The sequence below is a fragment of the Ceratotherium simum genome, chromosome 3, assembly GCF_057802395.1.
Source record: "Ceratotherium simum simum isolate JZ-2026a chromosome 3, ASM5780239v1, whole genome shotgun sequence".
Lineage (NCBI taxonomy): Eukaryota > Metazoa > Chordata > Mammalia > Perissodactyla > Rhinocerotidae > Ceratotherium > Ceratotherium simum.
This window is the reverse complement of record NC_141902.1, coordinates 61,089,982-61,111,299: the sequence shown is the minus strand read 5'-3', so window position 1 is coordinate 61,111,299 and position 21,318 is coordinate 61,089,982. Positions and strand designations below refer to the sequence as shown.

At 35.8% G+C, this 21,318-nt stretch overlaps 1 protein-coding gene across 4 annotated transcripts in view; it reads right to left on the bottom strand.

The window, feature by feature from the left end:
• MAP2K5 (mitogen-activated protein kinase kinase 5) overlaps positions 1-21,318 on the bottom strand; it is a 252,190-nt gene that overhangs the window by 165,059 nt on the left and 65,813 nt on the right. For all 4 annotated transcript variants that reach the window (XM_087428587.1, XM_004421737.3, XM_087428588.1 and 1 more), the window contains exon 9: positions 3,549-3,588. In XM_087428587.1, coding sequence (XP_087284713.1) covers positions 3,549-3,588 — 40 coding nt within the window. The remainder of the gene's footprint in view (positions 1-3,548; positions 3,589-21,318) is intronic.

The window sequence follows — 21,318 nt, the reverse complement described above, 5'->3', positions numbered from 1 at the left end:
AAAAGTAAAAAAAGGCTATATCATTCTAACATTAGTTGAAATAAAGCTGCAGTAGATATACTAATATCAGACAATGTAGATTTTAGAGCAAAGAATATTAACATGGATAAAGAAAGTCACCTTGTAATGAATGATAAAGGGGCCTAATTCCCCAAGAGGATATAACAATCGTAGATGCACCTAACAGATCTTCAAAAAATATGAAGTAAAAAAATGATAGAACTGCAAGGAAAAAACAGACAAATCTACAATTATTGCTAGAGATTTCAACACTCGTCTTTCAACAACTGATAAAAGAAGCAGATAAAAATCAGTAAAGATACAGAAATTTTGAACCACACTATCAGCCAACTTGATCTAATTGACATTTATACAACACCCTATACAATGCACCATATATTCTTTTCATGTGCACAGGGAACACTTATCAAGATAATTCATATTCTGGGCCATAAAACAAATCTCAATAAATTGAAAACAATTTCAATTACACAAACTATATTCTCTGACCAGAATGGATTTAAATTAGAAATGATTAACAGAAAGATATCTGGAAAACCCCAAAATATTTAGAAACTAAATAACACAATTCTCTAAGATTTAATGAAAAACTGCCTGTTTTGAAGAAATGGTACATTTTTTTCTCTTAGATTATGACTTTTATATAAGCTACATGGTTTTTGCCTTGGCTGTCAGGAAGCTTAGGGCTAAACAAAAAGTTTAAACACAATAATTATATCTACTCTTAAATTATTCATTCATTCAACTCAGATGAAGTATAAATACAATAATCACACCTGCTTTTTTTTTTTTTTTTTTTGTGAGGAAGAGCAGCCCTGAGCTAACATCCCTGCTAATCTTCCTCTTTTTGCTGAGGAAGACCGGCTCTGAGCTAACGTCTATTGCCAATCCTCCTCCTTTTTTTCTTCCCCAAAGCCCCAGTAGATAGTTGTATGTCATAGTTGCACATCCTTCTAGTTGCTGTATGTGGGACGTGACCTCAGCATGGACGGAGAAGTGGTGTGTTGTTGCGCGCCCGGGATCCGAACCCGGGCCGCCAGTAGCAGAGCTCGCGCACTTAACCACTAAGCCATGGGGCCGGCCCTAATCACACCTGCTCTTAAATTAGTCATTCATTCAACCCAGTTTAAGCATCTAGTATGTGATTTTAAAGAATCTAGGGATACAAAGTGAATACAATACAGTCCCTGCTCTAAAACTCAGTTTTATGGTCAGGTCTAGTGAATAGCATATTTGTAAACCTCTATTGTTTTCATTTATTGAAAATCTCTACCTTAACAGCTCTTTTTAAAAATGTGTCCTTTCTTTAAAATTGCTTTTAATCCTTTCCAGAAACAGCTGTTAGTCCCTTGCCATACCAAACTAAATAATCATAAACAAAAATTGTAATATTAGCCTAGGTTAAACATAATTCAAAATGTATAAAATTATAATGCTCTTGCAAGGCCAAATAATAAGTTTTTTGATGATTTATAGCAGTACTCCCCTCTCTTAGAGTGAATAACCTAAAGTTGACTGTCTTCAAAAAACCACTGGCAACAATCTCAAGAGTTTTGACATCAAAGGAACAAACAGCTTAACAGACAGGAAAACAGTGCTCAAGGTGGTGAAGGTATCCTCTGAGAGAAGAGAGAGCTCAGGAGGGATGGGAAAGACAACCCAATGCCGAGGTGACACCATAGAGCTGCACTCAGTGAACTCAGGGAAAGTCTGGGAGGGAGCCTGGCCTCCACAGTACCTACCCTGGAGACAACCTGGACCTCAGGTTCCTCCTCCGTAAAACGTGGGGCTACAACAGATGATCTCTAAGGTATCTTTCAGTTCTGCAATTCTGTGAACCTAGTTTGGTTGTAATATCAAAGAAAACATCCCAAGAGGGAACTCTGTTGTATCTCCCCACCAAAAGCTAGTTGTGTTATTAAAACTAGACTTGATAATGCCATAAAACACATTCCAGGTGCTGTACAAGGTGTTGCATGGAAGAAGAACACTGGACTGCACTAGCAGTCAGAAGATCTGAGTCTTAGTTTTGGTTTAACCTTATGAAAAGGTATAACCAACTGCAATTTAATTGTTCTGATTCCTAGTTTCCTAGATGAGACAAAAGATGCAGAAATATATACCATGCAATTGTTAGGAAAAGCTATTGAATTCTCACTGGAGATAGACAGCTAGGAAGGCATCTTGGGAGAGATGAACCTTGAAAGGATAGATGGAAATTGGAGGCATGAGCAATGGTAATAACTCATTTAAAGGCTGCATGGTATAGTAGAGGACATGGGCTTTGGAGTCAGATGGATTTTGTTTTAAATCTTGGCCCTGGTTATTCCAACTGTATGACCTTAGACAATTCAGTTTTCTGAGTCTCAGTTCCCTCAAATCCAAAATACACAGGCTTACTTTGTAGTTTTAAGGATTAAAGATAATAGTTATATAGCATCTAGCATAATACCTGGCATATAGTAGTCACTCAAAAAATAAAAGGTTTCATCATTAAGGGCCTAAAGACTGAAAACACACGGCACGACAAAAAGTAGCAGAGAGGTAAAGGAGGAGATGTGGCTGTAATGGTAGATAGGGGACAATCTGCAGAGGGCCTGACCAATTTGTGGGGAGGATGAGAAACAAAGCGGGCCTGACCACTTTGTTAGCTAAGAGCCCAGTGTTAGAAGTGGGTTCTGTGGGGTTGGACTTGAGGTCACACAGGGTGCAGTCAGAGGTGCAATTCAAGAGAGTCCATGAGGGAAATGTGAGATAAAATGATGGGAAGATCAAGCACCAACAGCCAGTGCCAGAGACTAAATCTAAAGTGGCATGGCAGGACTGAGATCTTGGAGTACAGCAGGGGTGGGGTACGGATTACGAACAGGACGGACAAGTGAGGAGCGTCTTAGCTAATTGCCTAGAACGTTCCTGAGTAACAAGGAATGTTGGTGGGTGTGGTGCTGGGGGGCGGGTAGTGACATGGTCAGATATGTGATTCAACTTCTCAACTCTGGTGGCAGAGTAAAAGGTACATGGGAGAAGAAAAAGACTGAAGGTACAGTGAGGAAGGAATTATAAAAGTCCAGGTAGGAGGTATGTGAGCCTGATACAAGGTCAAAGCAATGAGGATGCGAATAGAAAGAAAGTGACAAATGGACATATCTTAGGGAAAATTTCTGACAGGATATAGTGAATTACAGAAGTGGCAGATAATGGAGAAAACACAGTGAATAACGAGTAAGGTTTTGAGCTGCAAGACCAGGAGGACAGTGATGCCACTTAGCAGGGAACACAGAAAGAAGTGCAGGTACCAATGATGAGAAGAATCACAATGCAAGGAGCTCACAACTGACCATTCTAAGGCATAAGTAAAATATCTTCAGGAGCCTGAATGTCACAACAGGGCCACAGCTTCCACCACCTACCATCCAAACTTTAAACCATGTCATCTCCTCTTTGACAATACCTGTGACTTAAGCTAACAGCGGGGGATGAGAAAGCAATGAGAATCAAGAATTTCATAAAATTTATCCAGCACTTACCTTTACTGCTAATATTTTCCCACTCGGGACATGATATGCTCTAGAGAGGAAAAAAAATAACAAAATCACTTGAGATCACTAAACAACCTACAAAAGAGTTAAGGACATAAATGTAAAACCGAACAACTCTGCAGCAATGGGATATATGATACTTTCAAAGAACACTAATAACATTAGTAATTTACATTTCTATTGAGCTTAATGGTTCACAGAGTGATTCATTATACATTACCTTAAAATAACCCTCTGAGGTAAGGCTGGTATTATTATCCTCCTTTTATAGACGAGAACTATGAAGCATAGAGAAGTTAAGCAGTTTGCCCAACGGCACAAAGTCAGTAAGTCGCAGAACTAGACCAAACCCAGACCTTCTGGCTCCAGATCCCTTATGACAGACTGTCACTGTTGGGGGGTGTGGAGGGGGATCTTCTATAGCCCTCTGCTAAGCACTATACATATCCATATAAAATGGGAGGTTTTCCTTTTGTTTATTTCAATTATAGATACAGATAAACTATATCCCTACATTTCATCAAAATAATCTTAAAACACATGGAATTAGCTATAGCTTAAGCTATAAATTCATATAAGAAATCACAGAGTTATCAGCCTCAAGCGTGTGGTTCATCTTTTCCTAAAGGTGGCATCTCTCAACATTAAAAAAGCTGTAGAAAGAGACAAGTTCAAATAATCAGATACAGTGAAATAACTACAATTTAAATCAAGGAATAGGAATACATTCATTTATGAAAACAAGTAAGAGAATAAGGTTTGCAGAAATAAAATACTATTACTTCTCATCAAGACCTTCTGTGTTTAAATGAAATGTGGCCTTTCATACATGTACTGCAAGGACTGCACATTCTGACCATTATTCAGAAACAATTTGCCATATACAAAAATTTCAAAACAAACCAAGCAATATAAAGAAGCACTGTTACTGCAAGTCCATAAAAGTATAAAGAAACAAACTAGTTTGGAAGAACTAAAATCTTGCTCTGTAGAGGATTTTGCATATTAGCTAAGATCAGATTGCTCTTCCTCTCACCCAGCTAGCGTTAAGATGTGAGTGGGGTAGAGAAGATGTGGCGGAACAGAAGTTAGCTTCTCAGGAATTGCCCCACCTCACCTGCCAAGCTGCAAAATATATTTACCAGGCTCCCAATTTTTACTTGGCAATGACTTAGTAGTAAAAATTGCTCATTTCTTAAAACAAAACCAAAACATATATTCTACTATTATCAAATAAAAACATCATTTTCTGTTGTTTTGGCAGAAATATTCATGTGGTTGCTCTGACAAATTTTTTTAACAGCTTTATTGAGTATAATATATATGATAAAATTCACTTGTTTTAAGTGTTCAATTCAATGATTTTCAGTAAACTTACAGAGTTGTGCAAGCACTGACAAGTGTTTTTAAAGTGACTGACCTATAGAAATGGTTTAGTTATTAAGAACCTACAAGTATTAGTAACTTTTCAAATATAAAATGTTACAAATTCAGGTAAGACTAGGAAAAAAACATACATACTATATGCATGTATGTCTATATCCATGTATACGAGTGTTACAAGAAATTCATTCTGCTTTTCCTACTAGAGTGGATAAACGTCAAGCCAATTACAGAAGGTAAACTTTGCCTTTATTTTAACAATTAATTGTAGAGAAATTCAGGTAGTATATCTCATTTAAAGGAAAGACAAGATTATAAAAATTAAGTGGCAATTATTCACTTCACCAAAGAATTCTTTAATCTGTAAAGTAGCTTAAGTCTGTCTCTAAATATCAACCTCCCTAATATATATAAAGACTAATACATTTATAAATCTTAAATTATTTAAAAATTTTTTATACTTTGTATAAAGTGATATACATTTTATAAGTGGAACCCCTATATTATACTGGTTTTAGAACAAATTACCACTTACTTTACCATCTATGTTAATATCAGACTTCTACAATGTGAAGCTACATTTCAGGTCATGATTTGATTCACGATACATCTGAACTCATGTAAGAAATCGGTATACAGACTTCCACTGTATTTTTCTCAATGCCTGACAGAGAAGTTGTTGGACTAAGCTAATTGAAATGTGATTTAAAGGAATTTAGTAACTTCATTCCACGTAAATACAGGTAATATGTAAGATTCAATGATACATTATTTTTCCCCTTGTATACCACAGATTCTTCCAATTTCAACTTTTTAAAATACTGTATATTAGAATCACTAACCAAGGACTGAAATATAAAGATAAATAGTTGAATGCATACACAAGGATTCAAAAGTTGTAAAAAGAACAGTGTTGTTACTCTGGACAACAAGCAACCCCTGGACTTTTGAGGCCAACAGCAGCGATAAGGAAATGATTAGCAGATCGTCTAATATATATACCATACTGGACAGTTTGGCAACTTAATTAGCTTGTCAAGAAAGCTGATCTCTCTTCCGAAAGAAAGGTCTCCTATTTCCAAGTGAATTAAAAGGGGAGGCTTGATGATTTAATTATGACGCACACTAATTCATCCGTGGAAGCTTGGGTTCGATTTCGAGCAATAAAGATGCTGTGTGGTTTGGTTTACAGTGCAATGACAGTACCAATTTAACATTTAATCATCAAAAGGAGAAGTGGATGACAAAGGCAGTGCCAGGTATGAGTGCAGTATGTCCCTTAACTTTGCAAATGGCATTCTACCTGGAGAAAAGGAATTTGTTTACTTTCAACGGATACTGCATCTCAACTGTCTTGACCTTCCTCAACGCATTAACTGTAAAGTGATTAATGAAGTTTGAATGGAGGCTCTGGTTACGCCAAAAGACAACTATAGACCTCTGCATTGTTTTAATTAACAGCTAACACTTCAAATTAGTTTGTTGTTGCCACAGTAATTACCTGTTCCAATGAGTGCATGGAGGAACCATTTTTATCAGATATTTTTAGTGCTGAGTCCTTGAGTGTTCCATTTTGTTTGTGATCAGCACAGACCTTCTGGGAATAGACCCAGCCTTTAAATTGAGCACACAACATATACACTTTAGGATGGCAAAAACTAGCAGCCTGGCATACATTTTTTGAGTATTTAACATAACAAAGAGACCAGCAAAAGAGAAGAATACTTACTATTGCTACCTTCTTACTCTCTTTTTTCATTTGGAACAATAGGTTCTAGAAGACTGGACAAAAAGGTTGGTATCAACCTTTAATTTTGGTAGAGTACAGAACCAGATAATTACTGAGCTAGTAGGGAATACAGAGAATTATCTAGTTTAATCCTTTCCTTTTACAGTACAAACAGCCAAAAGCCAGGTTAAAAAACTTGTCCATGCTCACAGATGGTCAATGGCAAAGCCAAGACTGGAACTGTGGCAGCACACACATATCTTTGGACCTAAAGGAAATACGTGTTGATGTTCAAGCTTTCTTAACTGCGTTCTAGAGCAGGGAAATACATAACTCAAAACTTACACAGGTGCTGACCTACTTCAATCAGGCTGAGGACCATCGAATCCAAATCTCTCCAAGTAAGGAAGCATTCTGCGATCAAAGCCTATCTATCATGGGAGGCAGAACAGTGATGGATGTAGGCTCTGAAGTCACTGTCAGGGTTCTGATCCCAGCTCTGCCACTTCTTAACAACGTGAACCCGGACTGTAAGAAAACCTCACCATGTTTCAGGTGTATCAAGTTTGAAATGGGGAAATTGGTCCCCAGCTTATAGAGTTGTGAGGATTCAATGAGATAATATAGGAAAAGCACTGAGGACAGGGCCTGGCACACAGTAAGCACGCATTAAATATTAGGAAACATATTTTTCAGGGTAGCTTGGTTGCTTTAAGAGTAAAATCTGCTAAAACAGACTGAAAGAGCAAGAGTTATCTCTATGCTTTAAGAGTCAGGCTATGTGCTCAACAAATGAAAGCAAATAAAGCTTTAACAATGAAGACTGGCAAAAGGCCGCAATATATTATTTATTGTTAAGAACAGCAAGTACTATTCATGTTGAACCAGCTTTGAAGACAAAGAATTAGTCATTCAAATTCTAGATTTCTCACCATGATTATCTTTTGCCCACTACTGCAGCTTATTCACACTACAGACAGGTATGATAGGTGCTACGTTCAAGTGTTCATCTCAGCAGAAACACCATTTGACAATCAATGTTGCTAAATCAGAAGCCTAATTTTTCATTCTCATTGTATTAATAAATAGGAAAATATAAGCTACCCTAAAAAAATCCACATACTTCCCTTTAATATACACCCTCACAGACTCTATAAAATTTTGAGGCCTCTCCTAGTCTTCAGACTCTGGTAGCTCTGTTATAACCCCTAACACACTGCAGAAAAATTGTTTATATGTCTGTCTGCCACACCGGGCAGTGAACACTACCATGTCTTAACCATCTTGTATTCTTCACATTTTGTGTAAGTCCTGGCTCATGGTGGGTGCTCCATACTTAACAGATGTTTGACAAACGATTACAATTCTGGATGAAAAGAAATCTATCACTTGGATAGTGTTTTACAAAGAAATTCCACATGCATTTAATTAATTAATTCCATAATCTTATGAGTAGGAGTTATTTTTTCCCCAGCTTTATTGAGATATCACTGACATATAACATAAGTAGGAATTATTATCATCATCTCCAGTTTATGGGTAGATTTCTTTTTTTTTTTTTTTTAATTTTTTGTTTATTGCAGTAGCATTGGTTTATAACATTGTAAAAATTTCAGGTGTACATCATTGTACTTCTATTTCTGCATAGATTACATCATGTTCACCACCAAAATACTAATTACAACCCATCACCACACACATGTACTGAATTATCCCTTTCACCCTCCTCCCTCCCCCCTTCCCCTCTGGTAACCACCAATCCAATCTCTGTCCCTATGTGTTTGTTTATTGTTGTTATTATCTACTACTTAATGAAGGAAATCATGCGGTATTTGACCTTCTCCCTCTGACTTATTTCACTTTGCATTATACCCTCAATGTCCATCCATGATGTCACAAATGGCTGGATTTCATCGTTTCTTATGGCTGAGTAGTATTCCATTGGGTATATATACCACAGTTTCTTTATCCATTCGTCCCTTGATGGGCACTTAGGTTGCTTCCAAGTCTTGGCTATTGTGAATAACACTGCAATGAACACATGGGTGCATGTACCTTTACAAATTGGTGTTTTCAAGTTCTTTGGATAAATACCCAGCAGTGGGATGGCTGGATCATATGGTAGTTCTATCCTTGATTTTTTGAGGAATCTCCATACTGTTTTCCATAGTGGCTGCACCAGTTTGCACTCCCACCAGCAGTGTATGAGAGTTCCCTTCTCTCCACATCCTCTCCAACACATGTTGTTTCCTGTCTTGTTAATTATAGCCACTCTGACGGGCGTCAGGTGATATCTCATTGTAGTTTTGATTTGCATTTCCCTGATAGTTAATGATTTTGAACATCTTTTCATGTGTCTGTTGGCCATCTGTATATCTTCTTTGGAGAAATGTCTGTTCAGGTCCTTTGCCCATTTTTTAATTGGGTTGGTAGTTTTTTTGTTGGTAAGATGCATGAGTTCTTTATATATTTTGGAGATTAAGCACTTATCAGAAGTATGGTTTGCAAATATCTTCTCCCAATTGTTAGGTTGTCTTTTCGTTTTGTTGATGGTTTCCTTTGCTGTGCAGAAGCTTTTTAGTTTGATGTAGTCCCATTTGTTTATTTTTTCTATTGTTTCTCTTGCCCGGTCAGATGTGGTGTTTGAGAAGATGTTGCTAAGACTGATGTCGAAGAGCGTACTGCCTATGTTTTCTTCTAGAAGTTTCACAGTTTCAGGTCTTACATTCAAGTCTTTAATCCATTTGGAGTTAATTTTTGTGTATGGTGTAAGGTAAGGGTCTACTTTCATTTTTTTGCATATGGCTATCCAGTTTTCCCAACACCATTTGTTGAAGAGACTTTCTTTTCCCCATTGTATGTTCTTGGCTCCTTTGTCAAAGATTAGCTGTCCATAGATGTGTGGGTTTATTTCTGGGCTTTCGATTCTATTCCATTGATCTGTGTGTCTGTTTTTGTGCCAGTACCATGCTGTTTTGGTTACTATAGCTTTGTAGTGTATTTTGAAATCAGGGAGTGTGATACCTCCAGCTTTGTTCTTTTTTCTCAGGATTCCTTTAGCTATTTGGGGTCTTTTGTTGTTCCATATAAATTTTAGGATTCTTTGTTCTATTTCTGTGAAAAATGTTGTTGGAACTTTGATAGGGATTGCATTGAATCTATAGATGGCTTTAGGAAGTATGGACATCTTAACTATGTTAATTCTTCCAATCCAAGAGCACGGAATATCTTTCCATTTCTTTGTGTCTTCTTCAATTTCTTTCGGAAATGTTTTATAGTTTTCGGTGTACAGATCTTTCACCTCTTTGGTTAAGTTTATTCCTAGGTATTTTATTCTTTTTGTTGCAATTGTAAATGGGATGGTATTCTTAATTTCTCTTTCTGCTACTTCGTTGTTACTGTACAGAAATGCAACTGATTTTTGTATGTTGATTTTGTATCCTGCAACTTTACCATATTCGTTTATTACTTCTAAAAGTTTTCTGGTGGATTCTTTAGGGTTTTCTATATATAAAATCATGTCATCTGCAAATAGTGACAGTTTCATTTCTTCCTTTCCAATTTGGATCCCTTTTATTTCTTTCTCTTGCCTGATTGCTCTGGCTAGGACTTCCAGTACTATGTTAAATAGGAGTGGTGACAGTGGGCATCCTTGTCTGGTTCCTGTTCTTAGAGGGATGGCTTTCAGTTTTTCACCATTGAGGATGATATTAGCTGTGGGTTTCTCATATATGGTCTTTATTATGTTGAGGTACTCTCCTTCTATACCCATTTTATTCAGAGTTTTTATCATAAATGGATGCTGTATCTTGTCAAATGCTTTCTCTGTATCTATTGAGATGATCATGTGATTTTTATTCTTCATTTTATTAATGTGGTGTATTACGTTGATTGATTTGCGAATGTTAAACCATCCCTGCATCCCTGGAATAAATCCCACTTGATCATGGTGTATAATCTTTTTAACGTATTGTTGTATGCGATTTGCTAGTATTTTGTTGAGGATTTTCGCATCGATGTTCATCAGTGATATTGGCCTGTAATTTTCTTTTTTTGTGTTGTCCTTGTCTGGTTTTGGTATCAGGGTAATGTCAGCTTCAGAGAATGAGTTAGGAGCTTTCCCCCCTCCTCAATTTTTTGGAAGAGTTTGAGAAGGATAGGTATTAAGTCTTCTTTGAATGTTTGGTAGAATTCACCAGGGAAGCCGTCTGGTCCTGGACTTTTATTTTTGGGGAGGTTTGTGATTACTGTTTCGATCTCCTTACTGGTGATTGATCTATTCAAATTCTCTACTTCTTCTTGATCCAGTTTTGGAAGGTTGTATGATTCTAAGAATTTATCCATTTCTTCCAGATTGTCGAATTGGTTGGCATATAGCTTTTCATAGTATTCTCTTATAATCTTTTGTATTTCTGAGGTGTCTGTTGTAACCTCTCCTCTTTCATTTCTGATTTTTACTTATTTGTGCCTTCTCTCTTTTTTTCTTGGTGAGTCTAGCTAAAGGTTTGTCAATTTTGTTGATCTTTTCAAAGAACCAGCTCTTGGTTTTATTAATATTTTCTATTTTTTTTTGGTCTCTATTTCATTTATTTCTGCTCTGATTTTTATTATTTCCCTTCTTCTACTGATTTTGGGCTTTGTTTGTTCTTCTTTTTTCAGTTCCTTCAGGTGCATTGTTAGATTGTTTATTTGAGATTTTTCTTGTTTGTTGAGATAGGCCTGTATCGCTATAAACTTCCCTCTTAGAACCACTTTTGCTGTATCCCATAAATTCTGGCATGTCGTATTTTCATTTTCATTTGTCTCCAGGCATTTTTTGATTTCTTCTTTGATTTCTTCATTAACCCAGTCGTTGTTCAGTAGCATTTTGTTTAATCTCCACGTATTTGTGGCTTTTCTGATTTTCTTCCTATAGTTGATTTCTCGTTTCATACTGTTGTGGTCAGAAAAGATGCTTGGTATTATTTCAATCTTCTTAAATTTATGGAGACTTGTTTTGTGGCCTAATATGTGATCAATCCTGGAGAATGTTCCATGTGCATTTGAAAAGAACGTGTATTCTTCGGTTTTTGGATGGAATGCTCTGTATATATCTACTAGGTCCATCTGTTCTAGTGTGTCGTTTAAGGTCAATGTTTCCTTATTGATCTTCTGTTTGGATGATCTATCCGTTGGTGTAAGTGGAGTGTTAAAGTCCCCTACTATTATTGTGTTACTGTCTATTTCTGTTTTTATGTCTGTTAATAATTGCTTTATATATTTAGGTGCACCTACATTGGGTGCGTAGATATTTACAAGTGTTATATCCTCTTGTTGGATTGTATGGGTAGATTTCTAACTGCTGAATGCAAAGTCCTTACAGGGATTTCATGATCCGGCCCTTGGTTACCTCACTGATCTCCGCTCTGCCAGTCTCTCTCACACACAATACTCACTCAGTTCTACCAGACACACTCCTGCCTCAGGACCTTTGTACCTACTCTTCAGGCCTGGATCACTCTTCCTCCAATATGAACTTGGCTTGCTCTATCACTTCCTTCAGGTCAAATGTTACTTCTTTGACTATCCTACATAAAACAGCCCATTTTCCCTTTCTTTTTCTTCACAGAATTCATCAACACCTAATTTATTAATTTATTATCTGTCTCCTCTTACTGGACAGCAAGCTCCATGAAAACAGAGACCTCCTTTTTTTCTTTGTTCACTACTGTATCTCCAGTGCCTAAAACTATGTGGGCGCATTTTATAAATTTTTGTTGAATGAATGAATGAATAAATTTCCTTAATTGCTATAAGTCTATTTTTGTTTTTTATTTTTCTTAAAACAGTTTTAAGTTTTTCTAGGAAATTGTCCATTTTCTGTTTTCAAATTTACTGACATAAAGTTATTCATTATATCCTCTTATTTTTAAAATCTCGGCTCTGTCTAGAATTACGTCCCCTTTCTTAATCTTAACTTTGTTATTTGTGTCTTCTCTCTGTTATACTTGATTAATTTTCCCAAGGAACCAGCTTTTGGTTTTCTTGAATTGTTCCTTGAATTTTAATTTCATTGCTTTTTTTTCTTTAGTATTTCTTTCTTTCCACTTTCTTTGGGTTTAACCCCTTCCCTTTTTTAAAAAAAAATTTCTTGAGATAGATGCTAAGCCTATCACTATCCAGTTACTCTTTTCTACTGTATGTACAAAAAACTATCCTTTAAGTATGACTTTGGCTGCATCTCATGAGTTTTCATATATAGTATTTCTTTAATGGTCAGTTGTAAATATTTTTATTTCCATTATGATGTATTATATGACCCATAAGTTATTCAGATGTGTGCATTTTGATTTCCAAATGTATGAGGAGGTTAACTTATTATTATTCATTTCTAAACTAACTATTGTAGTCAGAAAAAGTGATCCGTATGTTACAGACTTTACTGAGACTTGCTTTGTGACCTAGTACATAATTAGTTTTTAAAAAATATACTTTTTGTACCTGGAAATAATGTATATTCTCTATCGGATTGATGGAGACTTCTATATATGATGATGTGACCTGTCTATTAATTGTGATGTTAAAATCTTCTATATCCTTACTAATTTTGGTCTGATTGATCTGTTGATTACTGAGAGACATTCCCCCACTATGACTGTGGATTTATCAAATTTTCCTTGTAATTCTGTAAATTTTCTGCTTTATGTACCTTGTGGTTATGTTATTATTTACATATAAGTTTAGGACAATATTTACAGTCTCTTTTTCTTCTATCATCACATAGCAGTCCTTTCTATCCCTAATAATACACTTTGCCTTCAAGTCTGTTTTGTCTTATATTAATATAACCACAACACCTTTCTTTTGATTAGTTTTTGCCTGGTATCTTTTCTCCACCCTATTCCTTTCAATCTTTTTTTGTCTTTATGATTTAGGAACGTCTCCTAAAATAGTCTAAAATAGTACATAGCTGTATTTTTAAAAGTTCAGTCCAAACACTCTATTAACTGGCAACATTAGTCTACTTATATTTATTGTAATTACTGATATATTTGGATTTATTCCTACCATCTTATTCATTTACCTTACACCTCTCTCCCTCTACTATACTGGACTATTCCGCCTTTATTCCTTCTATTGGTTTTGATGCCATACATTCCGTTCATTGTCTTTTAGTTGTTACCCACACCATTTTTAACGATCATATTTGCTAACAAAATAAAAAGTTAATTGCTATCTCTCACTTTCGCTCAAACAATATAAAAATTTTAGAATGCTTTAATTCCAATCATTCCTTTTCATCTTATGTTATTTTGTCTAATCTTTTGTTCAACTTAATTTTGATGTCCCTAAATTAATCACTACTATTGCTGTTTTATATAGTCAGGTTTATCTACATGGTCACCATTCCTTCTCTCATTTTATTCCTTTCTGGATTCAATTTCTTTCTACCTAAAGTACTTCCCTGAGTAATACACTAACTCTCCTCTTTCCCCTATCCATATATCTTTTTGTGTCTATACATATATACACACATATATATAATCTTTTATATTCATTTCTGAAGATGTATTTATTTTGCCCTCACTCTTAAATGACAGTTTAACTGAGACAATTATTTTCTCTCAGTCTTTTGAGGATCCCATTGTCTTTCAGCCTTATTATGGTTGTTGAAAGTTTACTATATATCCAATTTGCTGGCCAATACAAAGCCGCTGAAGGTTTTGGACAGAGAGGTGATATGATCAGAATTTAACTTTAAATCCTTACTCTAGCTGCATATTATTATAATACACCTGGAAAAGAGGACAAACTAGAGAAAACAAGGAACACTTAGAAAGCTGTTACAATAGTCTACGCAAGAGGTGGTGATATAAACCTAGGTAGTGATTGTGGGTGTGGAACAGGGGAAACAGATACACAAGACTTTGGCCAGAGAGAATTTATGGAACATAGGGATGAGAAAGATGAATCTACAATTTCAAGCTAAGATGATAGCAAAATTATAGTATTTATGAACAGAAATATAGGAATCTTACCTAGTCAGTCTTAGGCTATACAATCCTGCACTTTTTAGCTCCATGAGAACAGAGACCACATTTACTTCATTCAACAATGTATACACAGTACTTAGCACAATACTTAGCACAGAGTAGATACTCAAATATTTAGAAGCTAATAAATAAATGGGGTAGTTAGGAGAAGGAAGAAAGGAAAAGGAAACAGGGAACTAACAATTTCTAAGGTTTACAGAATTATTCTAACTTCACTATGATGTATGTATCATAAGTTATCATAAGCCACATTTTACAGATAATAATAGAAACAGATTCAGGGATATTAAGGTATTAAGAAACTCATTCAAGGTAACAAGAGTTCATGAATGGCAGATACGGGATTCAAGACTGGGTCTATCTCAATTCAACCCTGGTGCTCTTTCCAGTATAGACGGAGTATATACCAAGAATGGTTTGAACTAAGAGTACTCCAGGATACCGTGAATGTTGAAGGTGGGATTCAGGAAAAGAATGCATTAAAATTCCACCTACCAGATTCCCTATACTCTGTGGTTTATGTGATTGAATTTATCCACTGGCATCAACTACTCTAATGCCTTATGATACTTCATGTGTTGCTCTTATGAATTATTATTTCTCTTCAAAATTGTTATTTAACTTCACTAGTATATCCTTTATTTAACTATATTGTAAATTCTAATTACCTAACTATACTGTAAATTCTTAATATAGAGTCTATGTCTTATCCTATTTTATTCTAAGTTTCAAGGGCAGGGTCAAGGTACATTCTGTTCATTGCTTTATCCCCAATTTCCATCACAGTATATGACACACTCTCCTCTTAGATACTTAGTTTATATACTAATAAATACTTAAGGCACGTCTCAAATTGCCAAGCACTATGCTGGGCATTATGGATGGAGCAGAGAACAAACCAGACAAAGTTCCAGCTCTCGTGGAGCTCACTTCCTAATGGGGAAAGACTGACAATAATCAAATAAATATACAATATGTCAGGTAGTGAAAATGCAATGCAAAAGAATAAAGGTAAGGATACAGAGAGTGATGAAGATTAGGGGCATATTTCTTTTTATTAGGGGTGGGGAGTAGGTCACGGAATGCCTCTCTTACCAAGTTACATTCGAGCAGCAAGGGAGCACACCATTTAGATACCTGGAAGAAGAGGACTCCAGCAGAGGAAATGGTAAGTTCGAAGGTCCTCAGGTAGAAGTGTGTATTTGACGTGTGTATGGAGGTGGAACAAGCAAGAGGGCTAGTTGCGGGAGACAAGGTCAGAAAGGTAACGAGAAGACAGATTGTGTAGTACCATTTAGGCCATGGTGAGGACTTTATCATTATGAGTGATATGAGAAGCCATGGTGGGAGGGAGGAGAGCTTATATTTAAGAAAGATCATTTTGGCTGCTGGGTGGAGATAACACATTGTAGGAAAGCAAGGATAGAAACTGGGAGACCAGTTGGGAGGCTACTGCAATAATCCTAGCAAGAAATAATAGTGCCTTAGAATAGGGTGGTAGAAAGAGTGGTTAGAGGCGGTTGGTTTCTTGAAATAGCTTTTAGGAAGAGCTAAAAAGATTTGTGGGTAAATATGATGGATGGTCTGAGAGAAAAAGAAGGATCAAGAATGCCTGCAAAGTTTTTGTCATGAGCAATTTAAAGAATAGAGTTCATTCACTCAGATTGGAAAAACTGTAGAAGAAGCAGGTTTCAGAGGGAATCAACAGTTCAGTTTTGGGTAATTCTGAAATGCCTAAAAGACATCCAACTGGTAATTAGATATGAGTCAGAAGTTCAGGACAGAGAACAGGGTTGGAGATAAGCATTTGGGCTTCTTCAACATATAGATGATATATAAAGCCACGGAACTACAAAAGCTCTCTTAAGAATTAAATTAAATAGAGATGAGGTCTGAGGAATGGACCCAAGGCACTCCAAATTCAAGTCAGAAAGATGAGAAGAAACCAGTAAAGAAGATGAGAAGGTGCAGATAGTAAGCCAGCAACAGAATCCAGAGTATGGTGTCCCTACGGCCCTAATGTTAGTGTTACATCTCCCATACTGCCAAGTGCAGTACCCTGCACAGAGCAGGCATTCAAAAAAACATGTGACCTATTTCAAGAGCAATAGTTGGGGACAAATGCAATTAATTCTATTATCTGCTCTTTGAAATTTTAAAGATGAGTTTAGTATAATACACACAATGCTTTAGGTATAATCACCTTCACCTAAATCCCAATGAGAATTTATTAAAAGATACATCAGTCCAAAGAATAAACTGAATTTCGATAAGAATCTTCAAAAGTGAGTAAAAGAAAAATTTAAAAACACAGTGTTAAAAAGTCCTACATTCACATAGGACATAAGGAAGAAACAACCTGTGTTCACATTCCAACATCTGGACTCCCACACAAATTTATGTCATGCATAAGATCAACCGCATCTGTATTTCACAATGTTTACTGAAATTATTTATGCTTAGAATTTCAAATTCTAGGAGAACCAAAAAAATATGAATTGTCCCAGCTGACTCCTGTTCACAAAATAAATAACCTAGAGCTGATCATATATTTTCTGATAAAGCTTGTATAATCTCATACAATTAAAGTTGGCGTCTAATTTCTAAGGCACTATTCCGCATATTAATTTCTGAACACATTCTAATCAAATATTTTAAATTATAAGCAGAAAGAATTCATAATAAGGAGTATCTGTGCTTCTCTAGTGATTGTGAGGTAGGATATAATTTAAGAATGGAGGGACTGATCTACGATTTGACTGTAAATATTTCATATTTCGGCATAACTGATAATATGACGTTATAAACATCATTTTTTAAGCAAAATGGTCATCAAAATGAATAGGGAAACACCTTTCCTAGTTGTTTGTTTCTTGGAGCAAGGATCTCAAGAGTAATTGTATCTATGATAACTTTTAATCATAACGGCAAAACAAGAACACTGAAACGACAGTATTGCCACTGTCCTGTGAAAAGGGCAGGGTAATTCTTTCATACACCATGTGGAATAAACGCCATTGACTTAAGCGCTACTTCTAACATAACATACTTCAGAGAAGGTTAGTGAAAAGAAGGACACAATTACTCTGTGAATTATTTACAGAGTGCTATCAATTGTTGAAAAAGTCTCCAAATGGATAGGAAACCTAAGAAAATAATCCAGTCACTAAAATGGTGAAAGCAATAGTTAGAACTTGGCTTAAGAAATAATCAGCAATTAGAAAGGATGGTCTTATTCTAGGTAAGCAGGAAAGAATATGATGTTTATCTATTTTGCTCCCTGGGTCTCTTAGAGGATAGGTTAGGAGGCAAGGAAGAAGGTGAACAAAGACTATTTTAAAATAAACAAAAGTTACAAATGCATTTGTTATTAGCAGCTCACTACAGACATAGCAATGGCTCTCCTAAATGATAAAATCAGGTTCTCTGTTTTTCAGGCAAAGATTTCACAGCTTGTGGGATATTCTAGGTTCCCCACTTCTCTGATCTTTGAATGCCATAGAGATTTCCAAGATGTCCATCAGAGGCAGGGCAGAGGAAAGGAGACAAGGTGAAAGAGAAACCTCTCAGATCTGATTCATTATAACAAAAAGTTTGATTGAGAGGAGACAAACCATTGTCTAAAATAAGATTTTTGATTAGTTGTCCATTTTAATTATCTATGCAACTCTTAATTCTCATTAGCATAGAAAGTTAAGAGTTGGCCATACTCAGATTTAATTATTAAATCTACTTCCTTATCAAGGAAATATGGTATCCATTAAAGCAAAAGTGACATAAAATCATTGGTTTTCATACTTACAGATGCTGTTTCCCTACTCTTTATATGACATTTTATTTACTGACCAAAACAAAGTAACTCCAATTTTATATACATTTAGAATAACAAATGGACGTCTTTCTCCAACTTAGAAGTTTTTCCATTTCAGAGACTTTACAGCCTTGGCACAAAAGAAAACTAAAACAAAAAGAAAGGAGATGATGGAAATCAACGGGCTAAACGCTCCACTAGGAGACACCCAGCATGAAGTGATAACACTTTCAGTCTCCTATTTAAAATAAGGAACCTGAGAGTGGATTGTGTCACATTATCCCAAAAGATTAAAAGGCCGAACAATTCTGAAGCCAATACCAAACAAGTAGAACACTTCTTTGCCTTACAGAAGTCAAGGACATAAACGCATATGAGTATATACATACATACACAATCAAAACAAAAATCTTTTCTTGTGAGATTAATTTTAAAAATCCTGGATGTCATATTTTAATGCAACAACATGTTTTCAGTAACTAAATATAAACTAGCTGTGGTTCAGTTAATGAAAGTTTTGTTTTACCACTTGATCTTTTTAGAGATTTGTTCTCTTGGTCGGTTTCTTTGGGGGTGGATTTTACCAATATGTCACATAGTACTAAAATAGCGATCCACAGAAAATAATTCAAATAGTTTCAGGGAAATCAACACTGACAGTTGCTGCCTTCCATAATAGATAAACACATTAGCCAGGCTCTAGCTGTTAAAATAGGAAATCCAAAGTAAACAGCAGTTGTAAAAAGAAGCTTTTATGTAAACTGTACTAGTTCAAATAGCAGTCTGTGCCAACCTTCCTTCTGCCTAAAAATCCATTACAGATGCTTGACTACTGATTGCAAAATAATTTGTGGCTAAGCAACAGGGCCCCCCAGATTGTTTAAGTGTCAAATCAAACATGTTATTAAGTTACAGAGATTAACAGATATTAACAAAATTTCAAGATGCTGATCATACATAGGGCTCACAAATCAACCTAATGTATGATATGGGAAACTTGGCAGGGTCAGAAAGAGTTCCAATCAGAGAAAAGCTACTGTAACCCTACATTTTCTCATTTCTTCTTCTTTACTCTGGTTATATACCCCTTTTTACTCCCACAACTGCCTCAAAGTTAATGTGGTCATCACTACCTCCATATTTCTTCCATAAGTTGATGCAGCCTGGTGCAAGCCTTTAATACTCCCACATCAACTAGAGTAATGTCTTTTAATATATGGCCTAAATACCTTTGAGATCAAGGAAGCTACAGTCATAGTGATCTCTTGATCAAAGGTTCTGAAAGAAGGTAATGGGCAAAATAGAGGCAAGAGTTATAAAACCTAACGATGAGAATGAAAGAGAGAAATGGAGTAGTTAGGAATACATGTGGGGAAAAATAGGAATACGTTGAGGATGAACTAGCTAGGAAACTTCTCTCCTGAAATGGCTTGATCACAATGTAATCTCTGCTCACAGTTTCTTGGTAGAAAGCTAACAATAAATCACTTTCCAAAATCAGAGACAAAAATGGCTATTCAGAAAACCTTCTTCTACTAGCAATTAATATTCTATTGTGTTTTATAGTTTATAAAACGCTTTATATAGAGAGAAGCTATTTGATTTGCACAAAAATTTGTAAGGTAAATTTTCTTATTATCACCACTTTACAGATAAGGAAACCAAGCCCAGGGGGTTAACAACTGCTTCAAGATTCTTATCTGATAAGCACTGGAGTGGGATATGGACTCAAGTCCTCTGAAGCCAAATCCAATGCATGTCCCAATAAGCCTGTGTGAACATTAACTGGTTGCTTCTAGATCCTCTAATTCCAGCTGTCTTCAAGGTTCTCTGGATATGGTCAGTGTTGATTTTTAAAAAGCAATAGGGAAAATCGATTGAACGACTCACTTTTCAGAGTTGCATTAACTTTTTCAGGCCACTGGGGTACAATTTACTAAATTATCTCTCCTAGAACACTAAATAGTACCCTAGTGGGTCAAAGAGTAAATGCACCTCTGAAAAGTGAGCCATTTATTCCCTTCTTCCCCATAGTACCAGATATAATATGTCCCCTATGACAGAAATATTAACCCATTTCCATTAAAAACTCAAGAAATTGTCCCACACTACAGAAAATGGGGAAGCTTCCCTGAAAAAAAAAAAGCAAAAATCTTTCTCTTCTATAACCCTGCCCACAACACCGTTGAAAAGTCAACATGTATTTCTATGAAAATATTTGTTTTTCGTTCATTGGAGATTGATTTTAATCAAGACCTCAAAATAGAATAAAAAACATAAATTCAGAGCTGATGGTTTTCAGGGGGGAGACGCATAGGACATCATGATGGCTAGTTTCACCTGTAACGCAATATTTATAAGACAAGCTCAAGCACTCATCGTGCTTATGAAATAAGATATATGTCACGAACAGCTGCTCTTTCACATATCTTACTATACTACAGGTCATCCCCTTGCCTGAAAAAAAATTCCTTGGCTAGAAGGTAAGCATTATTACTTCTCTATAAAGGCAAAAGCCTCTGAACACATGTTTGAGTTGCCTTAGGAACAGCTATTGAGTGATTTAACATTTGCAAGATACCTTAACAAAGCCAAACTAAGTTTTCAGCACTGTTAGTCCCTTACTCTTCTGGAAGACGGCTATGCAATGAAAATAAGACAACTTTAATTTGAGAATCATCCCGCTTCTAATTAAACTGCCATAGGCAGCTGGTTGGATAAGTTTTAATCAGTTTCAATCACCTATTGATTGGTATACTGAAGCCTAAAAAATTAAAAGTAAAAGATGATTGGGGAATTGTC